Genomic DNA, 22642 nt, shown 5'->3' on the forward strand with positions numbered 1-22642 from the left:
AGTATATATTAAGTATACATGTGTTATATTTTGTTTCTGTTCTTAAATTCGTTGACTACACATTAGACACCAATAGCCGATGTAATTTTCGTGCTGGGGTGTCGTTAAACATTCATTCATTTACTCAACCCACGTTTCGTTGGGAACTTAAATTTGTGTATCAAAATGGTACACGAAAAACGATTGTTTTATTTAACGAAACCACTAGAGCATATTGATTTATTTATCATCGGCTTATTGGATGTAAAACAATGCGTCTGGTGGTGAGAAAAAAAATGCGTCTTAGAGAGGAAACCCGCTACGTTTTTTTAGTAGTAGCAAGGGATCTTTTAAATGCACCATTCCACAGACAGTATAGCACATACCACGGCCTTTGATATACCAGTCGTGGTGCATTAATACACGAATTACATGAAACATAGATCACCACAAACAAAACTAATGGTTTCACAGTATTTAATAAGCAGATAATAGAACATGCTTTGTTAAACAAAGTTTAATTTCTTGGCAGCTATTACCACTGTATCGAGGTTTTGTCATCACCCCTGATATGAGACGTCGTAGTAGTTAAAGAGCACAACAGATGTTGTTGTTTGGGCACGTATATTGCGGACGCTGATTTGCTGGAGGACAGGTAGGCATCAAACACGTGTTTGGAACTCCACACGCTACAACAACAAACCAATATGCTGTATGACATCATTTTTTCTATAACATGGCATAAAGAGTTATATACATGTAATATGTTAGTGAAAACGTTTCTTCTAAGAGCAAACTGACTGGGATTTTTAATTGATTTTATTTTACTTTATTTATTTTTTAACTTGGTATTTTTAAAATAGTTTTTCAATATATATATATATACTCTACAAAAAAGTAGGGGAACTCTAATAAGAATTTACAATTGCCAAAATTGTAAGGTATATTAGCTGTGGGGAATGGTTATATGATAATAGTGAATTAATTGGGCAAACATTGCAACCAGTTTTATGACCACCAAAGATTTTGAAGGACGATTGGGGTCAGAAGTGAAATTTGAAAGTTGACGGGTTTTTTTATTAGTAAATCGCAAATTCAAACAATAAAAATGATTAAAAACAAAACAATAACAACTGTATGATCAACAGAATGAAAAAGATCAACAGAAATAATGTTCCACAGTGATTAATGGACCTTCCTGGAAATTGTCAAAATCGAGAATGACATTCCACGCACATGTAATGCAAATCAAACTATGGAATGTGTTTCGGTGTGTTGATAAACAGACATGAACGTTCTTTACTAGAATGTCTGTGGTCAAAACGTATGTTCGGTCTAATAGTTGATATTAACATTAATATTTCAGGTTCCCCTACTTTTTTTTAAGAAAGAAAGAAATGGTTTATTTAACGACGCACTCAACACATTTTATTTACGGTTATATGGCGTCAGACATATGGTTACGGACCACACAGATTTGGAGAGGAAACCCGGTGTCGCCACATAGGCTACTCTTTTACGAAAGGCAGCAAGGGATCTTTTATTTGCGCTTCCCACAGGCAGGATAGCACAAACATGGCCTTTGTTGAACCAGTTATGGATCACTGGTCGGTGCAAGTGGTTTACACCCACCCATTGAGCCTTGCGGAGCACTCACTCAGGGTTTGGAGTCGGTATCTGAATTAAAAATCCCATGCCTCGACTGGGATCCGAACCCAGTACCTACCAGCCTGTAGACCATGGCCTGCCACGACGCCACCGAGGCCGATTTTTTTTTTTAAGAATATGTATGTATATATATTTATACCCCACTTCCGGTCTCGTTGTCATGGTTTCTTTTGTTCAAAGTGTAGGTGCATTCACCGATACACCTACACGTTTCCTCAAAGGAGGAAAAGTGTAGGTGTATCATATTACACGTACACTTTTTATTTAACTACACATGTATTTAAAAAAAACAAAAAACATAATGAATGATACAATGAACTTTTATTGTCTTAACTTGTATTGAAATCCGGAAGGTAGCCTATGTCCTTTGTTTCTCTTATATCTGATGAGCACGTGTTAATTCGGAGAAGCGCAGGACTACGTGAATGTTACTAACTTTCCGTCACGTTCCTACTTGCCATGTCCGGTTGCAACACATTGTCTTTTATAGGGACATACCCTAGACTTTAAACACTAAGGCATATTTTGTTTTACTATTATAGCCTGAAACCATACTTTACTTTGATTTAATTGTTTAGATTATCCATTTCCGTACATTCCAAGTGTTTTTGGTCATCCTGGTGTTTTTAATATCACAAAATGCATTTATCATATCTTTAAAAACGCTCGTGCGTTTGAGAAATAACAGTTATTGAGTCGAGTTTTAGTCTATTTTTAGAGGGTATTTGACCATTTCAGAGTCACAGACTCATGTTTCACTAAATTGTAACTTTATCCGAATGTGTTACAGGTTTGTAGATTAATTAAACATAGTGTTAATTTTCACGGCTTGAAACTAGGTTCTGTCCCTTTAAATCCGTCAACACTTTACTAAAGTCTTTAGATATCCATGTGTGTGTGTGTGTGTGTGTGTGTGTGTGTGGGGGGGGGGGGGGGGGTAGACGTGTTTGCAGGAATCAGTAGCGTAACGGTCTCCAATAACATTTTTCCTCCTTCCGTTGAAATTAAAATCTTCTTAATTGTTCGAATGGAAATGCACAGAAAATGTAGTCAATTTAACTATAACAAAACAAAAATCTCCATTCTGGCCTTCAAAGTCTTCTTGTTTTTTTACTCGCTGGCTTATTTTTTAAGTTATAATATATTCCGATACCAGCACAGCCCTAACACACACTAGATAAAGCTACACCAAACTGCATTTGCACGTGCGACACGAACAACTGAAATTGACGGTTTCATTACTCCCGGACAAATTCAACAAAATGTGAGGCTCAAGTCGTCTGGTCGACGTTATTTTCGTTTCATTATTTACTACTTTCTAGTTATTGATCTTATTTGCCATAGAACTAAAGTGGGGTATAATTCAGTTATACCCACACTTAGTGTATCGGTGAATATCCCAACAGTTTTGGTCGTGAGAACATCCTTGGCTTCGCCTCGGAGACCCCGCGAGAAAGAAAAAACAAGCTGTAGGGATATTCACCGATACACCTCGTAAAGTGTGGGTAAAACTATTACATACAACAGTATCATTTTGCAGTCAGTTTGTAAAATGACTGAAATATATAGGCAATCTGTAAGTTCCCTGGGCGAACCAGTCATTTTTATAAGTTGCCTGAAAATTTCGGTAATTTTACAAACATTGAAAACATAAGATATAAACAACACAAAATCACTGCATATATTTTATTCAGATGGGTACTGGACGTTTAGGGTTTAGTACAGCAAATTTCTCATTGATCAACTGGTGTGCAATAAACCAGGGCCGTACCCACGGGGGGGGGGGGGGGGGGGGGGGGGGCAATTGGCCCCTGCGCGTGCTGTAACCTCACCGTGGTGCAGGGGTGTAACATTCTCTTTGAGAATGGCCAATACAGCACAAATTGAAATTTTGAGTAAAAGTCAATATCTATCTGTGATATTTGTATTTTTCATAGTTCTTTACACTGTTTTTATTTAAATCTTGAATTTTTATATTGATGTTGATCATCACTTTATTTGTTTGCATTACCATAGTTTGACACCCAATAGCCGATGTTTTTTTTCGTGCTGGGGTGTCGTTAAACATTCATTCATTCATTCATTCATTCCATAAAATAGCATACACATCTCAGGGTTTAATTTGTATAGAATTTCATTTGTTTATAAAAAGTAGTGCCCTCCCCTAGGATTTTGATCAGGGTACGGCCCTGAATAAGCGGCACCACTTTAACAAGCTGGCAAAAAATCAACGAGAAAGAGAATGATTGAGAGAGGAGGAAAGAGAGTTAAAGTCGAAGGACATCATTGAGTTTTCTAATGACGTCGTCCAATCAGAATAGATTTAGTCGTATAACGGCGATAACACTGTATATAAATATGCAAAAATGAAATTGTGTAACATATACGTACGTGGTGGTGGCGTGGGGGTAGTTGGTGACGTTGTGGTAGTTGTTGGTGACGTGGTAGTTGTTGCTGACGTTGTGGTAGTCGTTGGTGGCGTGGCGGTAGTTGTTGGTGACGTTGTGGTAGGTAGTGGAGATGACAGACATTGGTCCAATTCCTTGTTTAACGTTTTTATGTGTTCTGTCAAAAACTTTATTCTGGAATAAATAAATAAAAATGTATGCTCCGCTATATATCATTATTAAAAATTGTCATTTATAAAATTGCACCATCCGCAATTGGTTTTACATTTTCTTACTTATAAACTGGCACTTCATACTTTCATTTATTTCCCAAACATATTCTTTACTTGTGAATTATTATATTTCAGTAGGCCTCTGGTTTGTGTTTAATTTTATTCATTTAGTATATAAAACCATTCCTGGGTAGTCAGAACACGTGTACCTTTTGAACAGAAGGCATCGAATTACTAGTAATAAGGAGGAACATATAATCTAGATTTAGATATCCATGCAGATCTCTTAACAATCCTTACTATAAAACATGTCCATAGTTTCTGTAAAGGGACATTCCCGAGTTTGCTGCATTGTAAGATGTTTCCGACCAATAAAATACTTCTACGATTAAATTTACATATAAAATACATTTTCTGGTTTGGAATATCGGTGTCTGTAAATTCAATGAGTTTCTGATCGTCTTAATATTTGTAAGAAGCCCAAACTGGATTTTGTCTTCAAATAATTTCGTACGTACGAAAAAATTATATTTTTGAAAATGAAATGAAATTTAACCTAGTACAAATATTAAAACGACCAGAAACACGTTTAATATACAACCACTAATATTTTATGTAGAAAAATATCTTTCATATGTAAATGCAATCGTTAAAAAGTCTCTGTTAGTCGATAACATCTTAAAAAGTGCAGCAAACTCAGGAATGTTCCTTTAAAGGTTTGTAGATTAACTAAACTTAGTGTTAATTTTCATGGGCTGAAACTAGGGTCTGTCCCTTAATGTCTTGAGACTTTGGATGAATGACGAGTCTATATTTTGATTTAAAAGTAGATTAAAGTCTCCACAAATTACGGATTTATAATTTTCCAGATCTATAATATAGTGAACGAAATTTGGAAGAAAAAGGTATTGCCTTTATTTGGTCCAGTTATATGTACATGTGTAGACTTTTCACCATCTGTTGTTTTATCTAATATTACACAATTTCCAGGATTATCCTTTTTAAGCTTGTATATTTTGTGCTCACAATTAGTATTAAACATAGCTGCTACCCCTTTCCGAGTCCTTTACAGATAAAGGTTGATTCATACTTCACTCGCCGACCTCCATGCGGAACAGAAATTTAGGCCGCCGCAAAGTTGGCGACCAAAAAAATAATAAATCCGTCGAACAAACTCGCGCGTAAGGTGCACGTAAGGTGACGTAGCAAAGCGAGTGAAACTGGTATGTTTTCAGCGTTCACACGCTTGATCCGTTTTCACTCCGACAGAGATGAATTTTATTTATCTTTTTTGCGCATTGCGTTTCTGGTTTGTTAGGTCACTGAGCTATTTTTCGTTCCAGCCAGTGTTCCACAACTGGTGTAACAAAGGCCGTGGTATGTGTTATTCTGTCTTTGTAATAGTGCATATAACAGATCCGTTGCTGCTAATCGGAAAGAGTATCCCATGTGGCGGCAGTAGGTTACCTTTCCCACTGTCAAAATGGCCCGTAACCATATGTATGACGCCATATAACCGTAAATAAAATGTGTTGAGTGCGTCGTTAAATAAAATTCTCTCTCTCTCTCTCTCTCTCTCTCTCTCTCTCTCTCTCTCTCTCTCTCTCTCTCTCTCTCTACATACATACATACATACATACATACATACAAATAAAACCCTCAATTAACAGATTTAAATTGCATTTTTAAAACCAACAACAACAAAATAACAGCGTGATGTTATAGGTAAAGCATAATATCAATTTATTGTTTGCAAATATTTTACACGTTTTGCAGGTCAATATTTCATGAAGACACCAAGGGGAGTGACAGTGATGGAGAGCTACACACGCCAGGTGATAAAGAGTCCCTTCATGGGCCACATTAAAAAGCTCCAGCGTCAGAAGACAAGTCTTGTTCTGTATCTGATCCACAAACCCAGCGACAGAAAGTTACTAATAAAAACAAGGATGGCGCTTTTGATGAAGCTATCATCATTTATTTGAAAAATCGTTCAACAACTTGAGAACCTGATAAAGCTGGTACTCTGTTTGGAAATGGGCACCGATCCCCATCGGTGAGCCCATTGGGCTATTTCTGGTTCCAGTCAGTGCACCAAGACTGGTATATCGAAGGCCGTGGTATGTACTACCCTGTCTGTGGGATGATGAATATAAAAGATCCCTTGCTGGTAATCGAAAAGAGTAGCCCATAAAGTGGCGACAGCGGGTTTCCTCTCTCAATATTTGTGTGGCCCTTAACCATATGTCCGACGACATATAACCGTAAATAAAATGTGTTGAGTGCGTCGTTCACCAATGTTTCCGATTACTGAACATTAATTAATCGCCTTTGACACCAGTCTTAATTTACCATAGGTTCAGTACCCCAGTTGACAACATCATCCTGCCATGGCACCATGCCATGGTTAGATTGGAAGTAATAACATAATATATCTAATCATGCTCAAGTATCGTGTCGCAGGGTTTCACCCAATCTACCAGCATTTTGTAAGTTTGTATCTCCTGATGTAATTTGCCTCCACTGACCTGGTCTGAGATCTCCATCTTCCCTACATAAATCAACGAAATTTGGAGGGGCATATCGAACAGCCGGTTCAACCGAAGGATCAAACAACAACAAATAGTTGTGTAGCACTACCGTTGCTTTCACCACATCTACATTTTCTGGTTTGACTTTTATTGGACTTTTGTAAATACGCCATCGAGCAGACAAGATGCCAAACGCGTTTCCCACGATTCTTCTATTTCTACTGAGACTATTGTTTAACACTCTCTTATCTTTCTTAATCCAGTTCCTTAAATAAAATTTAAAAAATAGTTGGGTTAATATTAAACAAATAATTTTTTTTATTTTATTTAAAAAACACGTTTGTTTTGTTTAACGACATTACTAGAGAACATCGGTTTATTAATCATAGTCCAATGGATGTCAAACATTTGATAATTTTGACATATAGTCTTTTCTGTTACTAGCAATGGATCTTTTATATGTGCAACCCATACAGTTTAGCGCATACCACGGCCTTTCGTATAATCGTGGTGCACTGGCCGGAACAAGATTTAAGGATTAATGTTTGTTTTCTGTATGTAGCAGTACATATTTTAAACGAAAATTCCAAGACGAAAACATTTTAGCGTGCATTTACAAATGCTCTCTTTCCGGAAATGAAACTCAAAATGATGCAAAAATAACAGTTTACTGAACAAGTTCAAGTTCTTTTATTGTGTTACGTTTTTACAATTTATCAGCATTATAACAATGAAAAAACATCAATATATACAATAGTTCGGAACAATGGTGGAGAGCGACTTGCAGACAAATACATACAAACAACTAATATAAGAAGTATTATATATGTACGTATAATTAATTTGTTCGTACAAGAAATTATTCTCTAAATCGCTTCGCTTTCGTGAGAATTTGCCAAGATTATTTATCTCCTTATTGTTTTCAATTGTCAAGAGTTGTATCAGTTTGAAGACCATGGGGTGGTTGAAATAGTATTTTTAAAATAAATTTCTTTTTTAATATTTCATATCGTGGACATGAAAGGTTAAAATGAAACTCATCCTCAATCTCATTAATGTTACATAATTTACACAATGCCCTCTCGGTATTTTCGTGTTTGTCAGCTTCAATATTTAATCTATGTGCACAGATTCTCATTTTAGTTATTTCTTTTAAATTACATGAGTCAGTTGGTTTTGTCAGATATGTTTGTAATGTATATACTTTTAATAAATGCTGATACAGTAATCCCGTTGGCGATGCCGTTATTGTACTGTAGCACTTTTGCTTACCGACATCACATATTATTTTTTAATTATGTCATAATAAGTAATATGAATATGAACAAGCTTATTTAAGTTGTGTTGTCCCCATACTATTTAATAATAAACGCCACTCCAATCACTGGCGACTAAACATTATTTTTGTCGGCTACCAAAGGTATATTAATTAATAACTAAAGAGGCGAGCTGTGTCCCTGTTACACGCCAGGTGGGTAATTCTCTTTACTCGGTTCCAAAGACAATTGGTTGATGTCGAGTAAGAGGAAACAGCACTTTTCAAGATTTAATATTTATTAAACAATACGCAGACACTTTACACTGTGTAACACGAGGATAATTCAAATACATAATGTAAATACATGACAAGAACTGGCGTCAACATTGAAGATATGCATCTGCCTGTACGATAATCACGACAAATACGTTTCAAAATAAACTTCTGCTTTAAATAATGAATACAAATTACCCGAAGAAGAGTTTGTAATGTCTGAAAACCACTGTCGCAGAAGTTTTGTCTTAGTTCTTATTTATAGGATATGAAAGAATTATTTTGATTGTTATAGATGTACCCCATTCCCGTGTCATCGAAAACACGTTTTGTGAATTTCAACCATTTAAATTGATTTCTTTCACCATTGTTTAAAGTGAACATTACTTTATATAAAAACTACTAAGTTTATTTCCATCTTTAACCAGTTTACTCCAAAATGACACCATTCTAAACTTTACTTTTATTTCTGAGGGGAACCTTCCTAATTTTCCTTATATTGTTTACCTTCAAAATTCGTTTACAAAACTGGAGATGAATTTTTGCTATTATTTGTAAATTTACATAACCTCAAATGTCTGATGCACTGTATTTCCGGACACTGTATTAATTTGTAACAACCACACCGATAATAAGGCCAGTAAAATTATAAATTGTCTTCGTTCATTCAAATTTAGATTGTCTAGAAAGGCATTAGAAAAAAATATACAGATCATGTTGGCCAATCCCAAATTTGATTTCCAAATAAATATTATTTAAACCAAGTTAATTGCTATTATTTGTAAATTTTCATAACCCAAAATTTCTGATCCATTGTATTAATTTATAGCAACCGCACCGACAATAAGGTGTGTTTTTTCATACCAATACAGACATAAATAGCACGTATAAGAAAGAATGCAGGTGGAAAAAACAAATAGTTTGAAAAAAAACTGATCCCCTTTCCCAGGCCTAAAGAGAAGATAAGATATCAGCAAATATAAAATGCGTGACTGTAGTGATGAAGATGATGACAGCGTTGGTGATGATGATGTTGATGACGCTAATTTTCACTCACAGGTTTTTTACCCTACAATCACAAACTGGTTGATATTAGTCACTGTGCCAAGACACATAAGACACAATGTCCACCCCCACCTCCCCCACCCCTTCCCACTTAACCATTTAAAAAAATAGAGACAGTGCCTTTATTAGTTTAAGATGCTTTGTTACCTGGTCAGACATCGTCTCAAATGATTACTGCCTCCGTGATGCCATCCTCCGTGACGCCAACCTCCGTGACGCCAACCTCCATGTCGCCATCCTCCATGACGCCAACCTCCATGTCGCCATCCTACGTGACGCCAACCTCCATGATTTCTTCTACCATGTCTCCACCCCCAGTGGCCGGAACACACAAGAAAAATGGCTGCAAACAAACCTTCATATTCTGTGAATTTCGAGTATGGTGACAAAACGACATGGTGTCTTATTTTATAGACTGATATTGCAGTGGCAGGCGTACGTCAGCGAAATATAAATTAATTAAATTGAACACATGTTGATAGTTGTCGCACATCAAAGAACTCAAAATCGATGGAGTTGCCAATATAGTAATATGTATATTCGTGTGCGTTTTTCTCCAGTCTGTTTGTTCTCCAAACTGAAGAAAAACATATCCTATCACATAAATCTCTAATATTATTTTAATTAGCTGATTAATTTAATTTGTTTTATTAACAACTTGGAAAACATGTATGTGATATTTATCAAGAAACTATGGAAGAAAATAACCTAGAAAATGTATTAGGTAGAAGGTATACGTGGACTTAACCGACCCATCATACAGTGGATTATACCACTCGGATAACAATGTCCACAGTTTCTTTTAGAATGAAAATTATGATCAGAGGCATGGAAACTGTTTCTTCCTAAAAAAAACCCAAACAATTGCCACCATTTCATAACATTATTCGAAGCGCAGAAAACAAGAACGACCTTTCATACTGAAGTACGTTTGTTTATCGACACTACTAGAGCACACTCATTTATTATTCATCAACTATTTGATGTCACACATTTGGTTAGCCCCTGCGCGTGCTGTAACCTCACCGTGGTGCAGAGGTGTAACATTCTCTTTGAGAATGGCCAATACAGCACAAGTAAAAGTCAGTATGTATCTGTGATATTTGTGATATTTGTATTTGTATTTTTGCACTGTTCTTTACACTGTTTTTATTTATATCTTGAATTTTTCTGTTGATGTTGATCCATCACCTTATTTGTTTCCATTACCATAGTTTGACACCCAATAGCCGATGTATTTTTCGTGCTGGGGTGTTGTTAAACATTCATTCATTCATTCATCGATTCATTCATTTACATTTGGTTAGTTTGATGTATTGTCTTAAAGAGGAAACCCGCCACATTTTTTCATTAGTCGGGAATGATCTATTAAACGCACTGTCCCACATGCTAGCACATACCACGGCCTTTGTCATACCTATCGTGGTACACTGGCTGGAAGGGGAAATAACTTAATGGGCTCACCGACGGGTGAGCGCTTTACCACTGGGCTACCCCCACCCCCACCCCCGTTATAGTTAGTATCTTCAGCTTAGGATTTACACAAAAAGAAATATTAGATACACTGAAAGCATGCTTTGAAGAATGGTTCAGAAATGGTCAAGTGTGCATTGTGGACACAGACAGATTAACTCAGATGTAGAACTACACACATTACAGTATCAAGGTCATCTGTGCACGTCTCGGGTGAACCTAAATCCAGGCCCCTACCCATGTTTCACGCTTTCTCATGGTATGATGCCACGTCAGCATTTCGAGGCAAGGGAAAGAAATAATTCTTGCAAGCATGGCATACATATGATGTGGTCACAAATGCTTTTGGGCATCTGGGCACGCATCCCTTTGAGCGGCTAGTTGTCATAGTGTATGACAAAACAAGCGATTTTATCGATATAAACAGTAGACGTATGGATGATGAAAAAGGAGTCACATTAGCAATGTACCTACCCCTCTAAGAATCAGGTTCAGTGACCAACAAAGCCCCATTTTGACATATACATTTGTTCATATCGAAGGTGAAAAACCTAATATTTATGGTTTCTGTTGGTAGCCATATTGAATTTTGGTACCTTGCCCGGAATCAGTTTCACTAATCTCAAAAACCCCTCATTTGATACCTCATTTGTCCATCTGTGACTTATAAGTCCAGAGATATATGATATTTCAGTTTCCAAGATGAAGCCCAAGATCCAATATGGCCACTATCTTGGAAACTCGGAAACGGTCAAGATGGCCCATAAGCTAAACTCAACAGATAGGTCCAAACGAAGCACCATACCAAAGTCCGCCAAGTAAGATTAAAGTTGCTAATCTTCCAGACAGTAGAAGCTGCATTCAGGAAATGAATTCTTACGTGCTCATGAAATTGTCCTGGCTTTGAATTGCTATCCTTGGCTGGACGGGTCTTGGGCTGTCACTGGCTACACATGTCTGTTGTACCCCATTCAGACGTCTCAAAACAGTTCATGGATGGCACCGGAGGTGTCTAGCTGCCTTAATTATGGATACGTTAGCACGTAACATCCTAAGCACCTGCTTCCGTTAATTTTTAGTAAATCGAGACATTTTGTCCCTTCATTGTCAGTTAATCGAGGCATTTTGTTTCAGTTTTCTCCCGACATGTCAACATTTAGTTGACGAAACGTTGAGAGTTTAAGCTTTTACTAAAACATTTGATAAACAAAAAAAATCTTTTTTTCGGTTGCTTGGGGTTTTCTGGGGGGTGGGGTGGAGGTGGGTACGCAATCCCTTGGCGGTTTTTTTTTAAGCCGTTCAGTATATGTATTATGTTGCAAGTATATTGCAATATGAACAAATTTTATTATTGATCCTACACCATGTAATATTGCTGTAACTGTATGGACAGAAAACAGAATATATGCACTACAGCATCAACATAACATGGATAATATATATATATATATATATATATATATATATATATATATATATATATATATATAATAAATAAAAAATAGCCTTCTAAAAATGGTGGCTATTGTTTAGTAGTGCAAACGAATGAATTAATGAATGTCTAATGATCCCCAACAGAAAACAAAACAAAACAAAAACACATCAGCTATTTCGTGTCAAACTTTAATTCATTATGATCATATATATGAAAATATATCCGTGAGTGTGGTGTGCGTGGTGAGGTGAGGATCGCAGCATGGTGGGTTCGACTCCGCAATCGGTCACTGTGATGGTCCGCGAGTGTGGTGTGCGTGGTGAGGTGAGGATCGCATCGTGGTGGGTTCGACTCCGCGATAGATCACTTAAGGATTTTGGGCTACACAGTAACATTTTAAGTTTTGATTTTTATAAAGTTTTAAAATATACTTCCCTTGATATTTTTATTGTTTTGTAACACCTCTCCTCCCCCCCCCCCCCCCCCCGACAGTTCTTTACACTTGGTTTACACAACTGTATAAATAATACTTTCATATACATGTGCACTTACCTTTTAGGACACCCAATGACCGATGTGTATTTTTTGTGCTGGGGTGTCGTTAAACATTCGTTCATTCACTCATTCGTTCAATCTATATACAATTAAAATGCAATGTAAAGACCTGGGCAAAGTATAATATCACAAATACCTTGGAAGGTTTAAGTGCCTCAATAGACGATGTCATCTTATCATGTCGACCGACCTCGTTGGCGTCGTGGTTAGGCCATCGGTCTACAGGCTGGTAGGTACTGGGTTCGGATCCTAGTCCAGGCATGGGATTTTTAATCCAGATACCGACTCCAAACCCTGAGTGAGTGCTCCGCAAGGCTCAATGGGTAGGTGTAAACCACTTGCACTGACCAGAGATCCATAACTGGTTCAACAAAGGCCATGGTATGTGCTATCCTGCCTGTGGGAAGCGCAAATAAAAGATCTCTTGCTGCCTGTCGTAAAAGAGTAGCCTATGTGGCGACAGCGGGTTTCCTCTCCAAATCTGTGTGGTCCTTAACCATATGTCTGACGCCATATAACCGTAAATAAAATTTGTTGAGTGCGTCGTTAAATAAAACATTTCTTTCTTTCATGTGTTCAATCTATATACAATTAAAATACAATGTAAAGACCTGGGCAAAGTATAATATCACAAATACCTTAGAACAATTATGTACTGCATCATGAAAGTATGGCGAGATGCTAACAGTTGGTCAGCTTTCATATAGAAAGTATTGCGATGTCAGCTTTTGCATATATTAAAGGTAGTTTGCTATACTAGCTATTACTCAAAGATTGGAAAACATAATTAACTTACTTCAATCACTTCTGTGCTGAAATTAATTTTTGTAGCCTGTGTGTGACAAGTTTTATGTCAATAGTTTTAATACTGAACGTAGCAAAACCAAGATCGGTTATTTGCTGCACCGTATCGCTGGTGTTACAATATCCCTTTCTATGTAATAGTAAAACTTTACTGTGGCCGCTTAATACAGGTATTTTAGCGATTAGGGATCCGATTTAGGTGGCCGCTGGCTGCGTTAGAGAGGTGGCTGCTTATTACAGGTGCATTTACTTTATAAATCGTTTGGGAGGGAAAAAAGTGGCCGCTTAAGGCAGGTGACCGTTGAGTACAGGCGGCCGCTAGGACAGGTTTGACTGTACTTACCTTTTAAGACACCCAATGTATTTTTGTGCTGGGGTGTCGTTAAACATTCACTCATTCGTTCATTCTATATGCAATTAAAATGCAATGTAAAGACCTGGGCGAAGTATAAATATGACAAATACTGTAGAACAATTATGTACTGCGTCATGAAAGTATGGCGAGATGACAACAGTTGGTCAGCTTTCATATAGAAAGTATTGCGATGTCAGCTTTTGCATATATATTAAAGGTAGTTTGCTATTCTATTCAATGTTTGCAACCTGTGTGTGACAAAATGTATTTGTATATTTTTAATACTGAACGTAGCAAAACCAATATACAAACATTAATTGTAGCTAAACGACTATACAAATCTTACGAACGTAGAGTTAAACGAAAATACCAAAGGTTTGGAGGCAACATAATTGGTTAGATTAGAAAAGACAGTTTTTTAGTTTATTTAAGAAACGCATATGTATACCGAAATCTAATATATCTCTGGATGTGTTTTATAGTATTTTAAAGATTTAAGCAGCAACACAGACGTCCCTCCGGATGCAGTAGAAGAACACAATGAATGTATTTACTCGGAGCTCGTCTACCCAATCACTGATGAAGAAGAGATCAAGAATATAATTAAATACTTAAAATAAAAACGTCAGTTTACTCAATGAATATTTTATTAGGTTTCAAGACATGTTTGTTCCTATGTTGTCTCAACTTTTTAATGTTATATTCAATTGTGATACATCCTCATCTAGTTGGCCTGAAGGTCGTAAAGCTTTATACGCTCTTCAGAGAAACACTAGGCATCTAACGCTCAATATACTTCCATTAGTTTGTTTGAAACGTACAGTAAGACTGTTATTCTATATTGCTGCGAAATTTGGGGGTCCCATAAGGCAGAATCCATAGAAAAGTTACACTTAGAATTTTGTAAAGATGTTTTAAAAGTTAAAAATTCTACTGCAAATATCATGATATATTTTAAATTAGGGCAATATCCACTAATGTATATTCCAAAATATCGAATGTTGAAATATTGGTTTAAACTCTTGAAACCCAAACACTGTATATTGCACACTGAATTCACAGAATTAAAATTCAGATGTGATAACTTTATTACCGAAGATAACTGGGCTGCTCACATAAAACATCTGTTGTGTTCCTTGGGACATTTGGATTTATGGCTTCATCAATATTCAATAATTAATGTAAAGCTGGGGCGAGACGTAGCCCAGTGGTATAGCGCTCGCTCGATGTGCGGTCGGTGTGGGATCGAGCCCCTTCGGTAGGCCCATTGGGCTATTTCTCATTACAGCCAGTGCACCACGACTGGTATATCAAAGGCCCTGGTATGTACTACCCTGTCTGTGGGGTGGTGCATATAAAATATACTTTTCTGCTAATCAAAAAGAGTAGCGACAGCGGGTTTCCTCTCTCAATATATGTGTGGTTCTTAAACATGTCTGTCGTCATATAACTGTAAATACAATGTGTTGAATGCGTCGTTAAGGAAAACATTTCTTTCTTTCTTTAATGTAAAGCTTTGCTTGCAGTCTATATGGTAAAGAAGTATGGATCGGCGGCAGGAGAAACTTTCATCTCAACTACAAGATGTTCATATTTCTACAAATATCTTGTTAACGAGATTAGACTACAAAAATATCTTTCCATACTCTTCTCGACAGTATAAAAAGACTGATTACTATGTTTGGGTTATCTTCACATGACTTGGCCAATGAGGTTGGGCGATACAACAACACTCAGCGTAGCGATAGATTAATATGTATTTTCTGAACGAATTTGAAGACGAGTTCCATGTTATCTTAAGTTGCCCTTTTTTGATGACCTAAGACCTTTATATATAAACAAATATTATTGGGTCCATCCATCCATGTTTAAGTTGGTTTCATTATTTAACGCTTCTAGTAAAAATAACTTACGGCGACTGGGTAATTTTAAAAGACGACAAACTTCCCATACTTGATTTTCCTGTGTTCAAATATATATTATCAACTACTACTGGTTATATAACGTGCACGTTGTGAGCGGGGTATCTCTCTAAGCTGGGTATAGGGGTACAGAGATTTCCTAAATAATCTTTGGGTACTTATATTTTCAGTGGATAGGGGATACATTACCAAGGGAGTTGTGTCTGCTGTAAACGTAGTTCCAGTCCGCTGGATACTCTTTTCGCAAAGCTTCACCTAAAACTAAAATTACTTCTGATATTAGCCACTATATTGTCAACAGTTCATTAATGCCTGCGTGCATTAGACTCCGTTCGAAATGTGTATGCTGTTGTCTTGTGCCGATGATCCACTGGTTCAAGGCTGAAATAAAGAACTGAATTGAATTTTAAGAAATTAACGAAGGCCGCATAATCCAAAATGGCCACCATCCTTTATTTATTTGACTTACATTTGTCATAAAAATCTAAAGATGGTGTCTAGTCATGGGTTTTCGGGGTCAAGTTAGTTCATTTAGTAATCTCACAGTGGAATGCGTTTAACAAAGAACGTTAAACTTGGTGTTTCTTTGTAGAATGTCTCTCTAGCCATTTCTAAATGTAGGATCAGTTGAGAAAGAAAGATGCGTGCAGGTTCGTTACATGATCTTGCTGATAGATGATTCAGATTTGTATAAAGTTTATTGATTGAAACATGATTTATTGCACAAAGAACAAAATAATCGGGCACAGGTTTAACAACTTATGGGGCCCTCATCTATATGCATACAATATACGTGGCGACTTTTTTGCATAACAATATATTTAAACTCTATTTAAACAAGGAGAACTAGAGGAAGGAAATATAATATATATATAAAAAGAATACGAAAGAAAGAAGAATGGAAAGAAGTAGTGATGCAAGATATTACAAAAATAATATTTGTTGTTACACTTGCAAGTAACGCACACGGTAATTTCAATTATTCTTTATTAAGACAAACGGTGACTTTGTTTGATGTATACTTGAAAGTAAGTAAATATTTCCTTATTATAAAGTTTATGTTCTGAACCTCCATATTGTGAGTCTGGCAAATGACGGCTGGACTTTCTAATAAAGGGAATATGCATTTGTACATGAAAGATGCCCGATTACATTCAGAAATCGAAACTAAAAGAAAACAAGCTCTAAACGAAAAAGACAGCAATCGAACAGTATCACAGATGTTGTATAGTATTAAAGATAATTGAACAACAGAAAAAGCAAAACCCATAACTGGGAGGTATGTTATATCCAATTAGTGATTCATCAAAACCATTTCTTCACTTAATTATGCGGGGTTTTTTTTTTGTCTTTCAAACAACAACGCCCTTCATGTTTCATAAAATTATTTACCACTTGCGTATCAAACATAAGGTGCTCTTTGTGTATCAAATTCTGCGGTATTGTAGGAATGTAAAAGGCAGTTATAGCAGTGCTTGTAATAACAAAGATCTAGAGAACATATGCCACATGCTCCACGTTTATCTGTTTCGTGGTATTTGTCATCCACATTTAGCGATTTCCTTTCCATCTGGTGTTTAATTTTATCAAGAGCAATATCTTCGCAACAGAGGCAAAGGCAATCTGTGAAATATGGTTTGTTATAATGTATTGACACTTTGTTGCAAACAAAACATAGCTATATTTTCTGCTTAGCTGTGCAATTTTGTTATGCATTTTACTTTTTCTTTTGAGCAATATATTGGATTATATATAACATCTGCGATGTTCTGCGACTGCGGTCCTTTTTTATTTCTTTTAATTCAATTTATAAATGCAATCCGGCATGTTTAATGTACAAATGCGTGTCTCTTTAGTATAAATAATCCATCACTTACTAGAACTCATAATGTGATGGTTCAGAACATAAACGTTCTTCAACACTTAAATATCAGTAAGCTCCTGTAATGACGTTATGCCTTCTGAATTTACCATCTTCGGCAATTTCCGGTAGGGGGATGGACGTCTTTTCGGCTAGCTGAATTAAAAATAAATAAAATCTAGTTTCATCCGCCAGTAAACTACTTTAAACGATATTTAATTATATCTAGCGTGTATAACCGTGGTGTGTAAGTTGTTAGTGTATAGATGTCTTTGTTGTCGTATATTTGGTTAAAATTCGCCCTGTTTCTAGTTTGTGTACATTTCGTAGTCAAACTGCCCAATATTATGTGATAGCGGCGTGGTAGTGCCAGATACCCTTCGCTGTCAAATAATATTGTGAGGTTGGCAAGTGCACAAGGGTAAACAGTAAAGTGTGTTTTATTTAACGACGCACATTGATTTTTTTTTATCTTATCATCGGCTGTTGGACGTCAAACATATGGTCATTCTGACAGTTTTTTAGAGGAAACCCGCTGTCACCACATAGGCTACTCTTTTACGACAGGCAGCAAGGGATCTTTTATTTCCGCTTCCCACAGGCAGGATAGCACAAACCATGGAATTTGTTGAACCAGTTATGGATCACTGGTCGGTGCAAGTGGTTTACACCTACCCAATGAGCCTTGCGGAGCACTCACTCAGGGTTTGGAGTCGGTATCTGGATTAAAAATCCCATGCCTCGACTGGGATCCGAACCCAGCACCTACCAGCCTGTAGACCGATGGCTGAGCCCTGTAGTGATTCACAGAACGATTTCATTACCGTAGTGGACAAGAAAAACCAAGCGAGTAAGAATGCCTGCTCGCCGGGGTCTGGGCCCGGGGGACGGGGTGTGTGCTCTCATAAAGCAATACTTTGTAGTCTCAGATAAACCTTTCGTCCCCGTTTCTAAACGCCCCAAGATCAAACGTAGTGTCAATCGTCCCTCCACTATAGGCAATAGAAGTCTCTCTCTCGTCAAACCAGAAGTGGACACACATGGAGACTGAACAATGTCCTCCCCTATCATTGGACCGATAATAATTCATCAACTGCTAATTTCTCTAAAGAATTCCAAAAACGAAAGATTTATGTTGAAAAACATGATAAAATTCCCCCGGATGCTAAATTCCGTATTAGCGGTAACGAATATGATACGCCTTTTAAACTCCAGGAAATGGTCAAGGCTTTTGAAAAACGTAAAGACTCTGTTCCAGGCCCTGATAAATGTATTTATTTATTTTTTAAGTATATGTCCAATACAACAATCTTTTCTTGGAGTTATTCAATTTAATTTGGAAGCAGGGCTACATCCCCCTCAGTTGGAAACATGCGGACATATTCGGGTCCCAAAGAAGGGAAAGTACCTTCCAAACCCAAATAATTACTGGCCTATATCATTAACTTCCAGTGTCTGCAAAACAATGGAATGTGTGGTTAACACACGCCTTATCCACTTTTTGGAACTAAATAATCTTTTGACCAATTTCCAAAGTGGTTTTAGAAAAAAAATCATTCTACATCCTACCACCTTGTTCGTTTGCAAATCGAAATCAAAGAAGCATTTAGGAAGAAACACAAGGTGGCGGGTGTGTTTATGAATACAGAAAAGGCATATGACACGATTTAGCGACATGGACTATTGCAAAAAAGTTTATAAAATGGGAGTAAGAGGATCTTTATTAATAATAGAACGCTTACGGTACATTTTAATGGCTACCCTTCTCCGAAGATGGAACAGGAAAATGGCATCCCCCAGGAATCAATGATTGCGCCCACACTTTTTGAAACTTTTATTAATGATTTGGCTTAAAGGGACATTCCTGAGTTTCCTACCATTTTTAAGCTGTTATCGACTAACAGAGACTTTTTAACGATTGTAATTACATATCAAATATATTTTTCTGCATGAAATATTAGTGGCTGCATATTAAACGTGTTTCTGGTCGTTCTAATATTTGTACTAGGTTAAATTTCATCTTATTTCCCAAAATGTAGTTTTTTCGTACGTACGAAATTATTTCATGACAAAAGCCAGTTTGGGCTTCTTACAAATATTAAGACGACCAGAAACACCTTGCATATACAGACACTGATATTCTAAACAAGAAAATATATTTAATATGTAAGTTTAATCGTAGAAATATTTTATTAGTCGGAAACACCTTACAATGCAGTAAACTCAGGAATGTCCCTTTAAGCTATCACTGATAATAACAAATTTGTTGATACTAAATTAAGTATTGGTCTGTTTGCTGACGGTACTGCCTTCTGGAGAATTGATAATACATTTGATCTAGTTTAAAAAAATTGACCTCCAATCAAAACATAAAGGTCCTATGTTAAAGTTGAAACTACAATATTTTGTTGTTTTCACATTTATTTGTCATAAATAACTACTAATTAATCGACCCCACGCATAACCTTTCCATAATTAACTCTAGAATAATAGTTTTTAAAAGTGTTATATTAGACGACAAGAGGGGTTTACCGAATCATTCGTGGCCAAATACAGCATGGTCACCATTTTTGTATGTTGAATGTGTACGCATTAAACAGTGACGTTTCTAGTTACTGCGTATGACACGCACTTAAGATGCCCCCCCCCCCCCCCCCCCCACCGTAAAATACTTTTTTTCTTCAAGTAAATGGAATTATTTGGATGTAATATTTATAGGGATATAGCTGAAGATATAAACTTTATTTTTCAAACATTAATAACTTTTTTTTGCTGGAACCACCATTATTGCAAATTTGACATAGCACCTTTAAGAAGAACATCGCAAGATGGTTCTCCAGATCTCTCCAGGCACTCACCTCATCCCCTCCACCATAAAATAATAACATAATTTATCATAACCTCTTACTCTCACTCATTATCTCTCCCTTTTCTATCCGTCACAGAAAAGAAAAACAAAATAACAGACAGGCAGGCAGACAGACAGAAATACAGACACATAGATGGAAAAAAGAAAGGAAATGTTTTATTTAACGACGCACTCAACACATTTTATTTACGGTTATATGTTGTCGGATATATGGTTAAGGACCACACATAGATTGAGAGAGGAAACCCGCTGTCGCCACTTCATGGGCTACTCTTTTCGATTAGCAGCAAGGGTTCTTTTATATGCACCATTCCATAGACAGGATAGCACATACCACAGCCTTTAATGTACCAGTCGCTTTACCACTGGGCTATGTCTCGCCCCCACACATATAGATGGAAACAGTGAGATAAAACACAGTTTTAAAATCATCCAACTTGATGTAGTTCAATATATTTGAATTCGTCTGTTACCTGTGTGATGACTGCTTATTACAAGGTTGACCGCAACCTCCCTTACCCTCTCACACAGCACAAACATGGAAGGAAATGTTTTAGTTAACGACGCACTCAACACATTTTATTTACGGTTATATGGCGTCGGCGTAGACACACGCGCGAGAGCCGGTACCCACACACACGCACACAGGCACACACACGCACGCACACTTTCACTTGATGCAAAGAGAAAACCTTGATTGGTGTATATAATTATGTAACCTCCTTAAAATGCTTGCAAAATGGTATTTTAGAGCATCTACATTTCAAACGTTCCTGGGGGACATACTCGTGGACCCCCTAGTGTCTTGCGCGTTCCATGCTCATTCGTTCCAAGAATTCATATGCCACCCCACACCCCCTCCCCACCTCCCCACAAAACCTAACTACGGACCTGCAGCCCTCCCCTAATTTGTGTTGTTGTAGGTAATAAAAGATTCCTGTTTGAAGACAGATCGTGTGAAGCGGACGCTGCCATATTTGGACAGTTGTCTCAGTTCAGCTGACCCAGCCAGAAATTGTTTGTTTGCTTATTTTTGCTGTTGTTTGTTTGTTTCGTTGGTTGGTTGGTTGGTTTTGTTTAATGCGAGTTAAATGCATCCTACCTCATACTATTTAACATGTTTACTTTAGTTTTATGCTACGTTTAATGTTTATTGTTTTGTTTCTTTTTTATGTAATCCCGAAATGAAAGAAATGTTTTATTTAACGACGCACTCAACACATTTTATTTACGGTTATATAGCGTATGACATATGGTTAAGGACCAGACATATTTTGAGAGGAAACCTGCTGTCGCCTCTTCATGGGCTACTCTTTCCGATTAGCAGCAAGGATCTTTTATTTGCGCTTCCCACAGGCAGGATAGCACAAACCATGGCATTTGTTGAACCAGTTATGGATCACTGGTCGGTGCAAGTGGTTTACCCATTGAGCCTTGCAGAGCACTCACTCATGGTTTCGAGTCGGTATCTGGATTCAAAATCCCATGCCTTGACTGGGATCCGAACTCAGTACCTACCAGCCTGTTGACCGATGGCCTAACCACGACGCCACCGAGGCCGGTTCCTGAAATGATAGTGTGGTGTGTATCTCTCTCTCTCTCTCTCTCTCTCTCTCTCTCTCTCTCTCTCTCTCTCTCTCTCTCTCTCTCTCTCTCTGTGTGGTGTTTTTTTGTTTTTGTTTTTTTAATATTTGTGTGTGTGTATATATATATATATATATATATATATATATATATATATATATATATATATATATATATATATATCAGTACACACACACACACTCGTGTGTGTGTCTGGGTGTGCGCGCTCTCTGTCAGCGTGTGTGTATGCGTGTGTGCGTGCGTGTTTTCTTGGATTTCTGAGTGTTTATATGTATACGTTTTGTTCAAACTGCAATTGATTTGTCTCTCCTCTAATAAAGAGTTGATATTCTTGAAACGTGTGGCAGTCTGTACACTACTAGAGGACAT

General features: G+C 37.0%; 1 protein-coding gene across 2 annotated transcripts; it reads right to left on the reverse strand.

The window, feature by feature from the left end:
- Window positions 1-439: 439 nt before the first annotated feature.
- On the reverse strand, window positions 440-9743 carry LOC121377789. 2 transcript variants are annotated; one of them, XM_041505881.1, is made up of 4 exons: window positions 9684-9702; window positions 9542-9653; window positions 4039-4229; window positions 440-668 (listed from the first exon to the last, which is right to left on the reverse strand). In XM_041505881.1, exons 2-4 carry the CDS (start codon window positions 9551-9553, stop codon window positions 515-517), a joined length of 357 nt encoding a protein of 118 aa, XP_041361815.1. In that variant the 5' UTR covers window positions 9554-9653; window positions 9684-9702; the 3' UTR covers window positions 440-514. The 2 variants fall into 2 exon arrangements, with proteins under 2 accessions (XP_041361815.1, XP_041361814.1); XM_041505880.1 differs by having other exon boundaries at window positions 9542-9743.
- Between the last annotated feature and the right edge of the window lie 12899 nt (window positions 9744-22642).

The sequence above is a fragment of the Gigantopelta aegis genome, chromosome 7, assembly GCF_016097555.1.
Source record: "Gigantopelta aegis isolate Gae_Host chromosome 7, Gae_host_genome, whole genome shotgun sequence".
NCBI lineage: Eukaryota > Metazoa > Mollusca > Gastropoda > Neomphalida > Peltospiridae > Gigantopelta > Gigantopelta aegis.

Excerpts from the sequence above, each read along its gene's own strand:
- LOC121377789 (XM_041505880.1), bottom strand. Across the intron at positions 669-4,038 it reads TACCCCCACGCCACCACCAC|CGTGTGGAGTTCCAAACACG; the intron begins GTACGTATATGT and ends TTGTTGTTGTAG.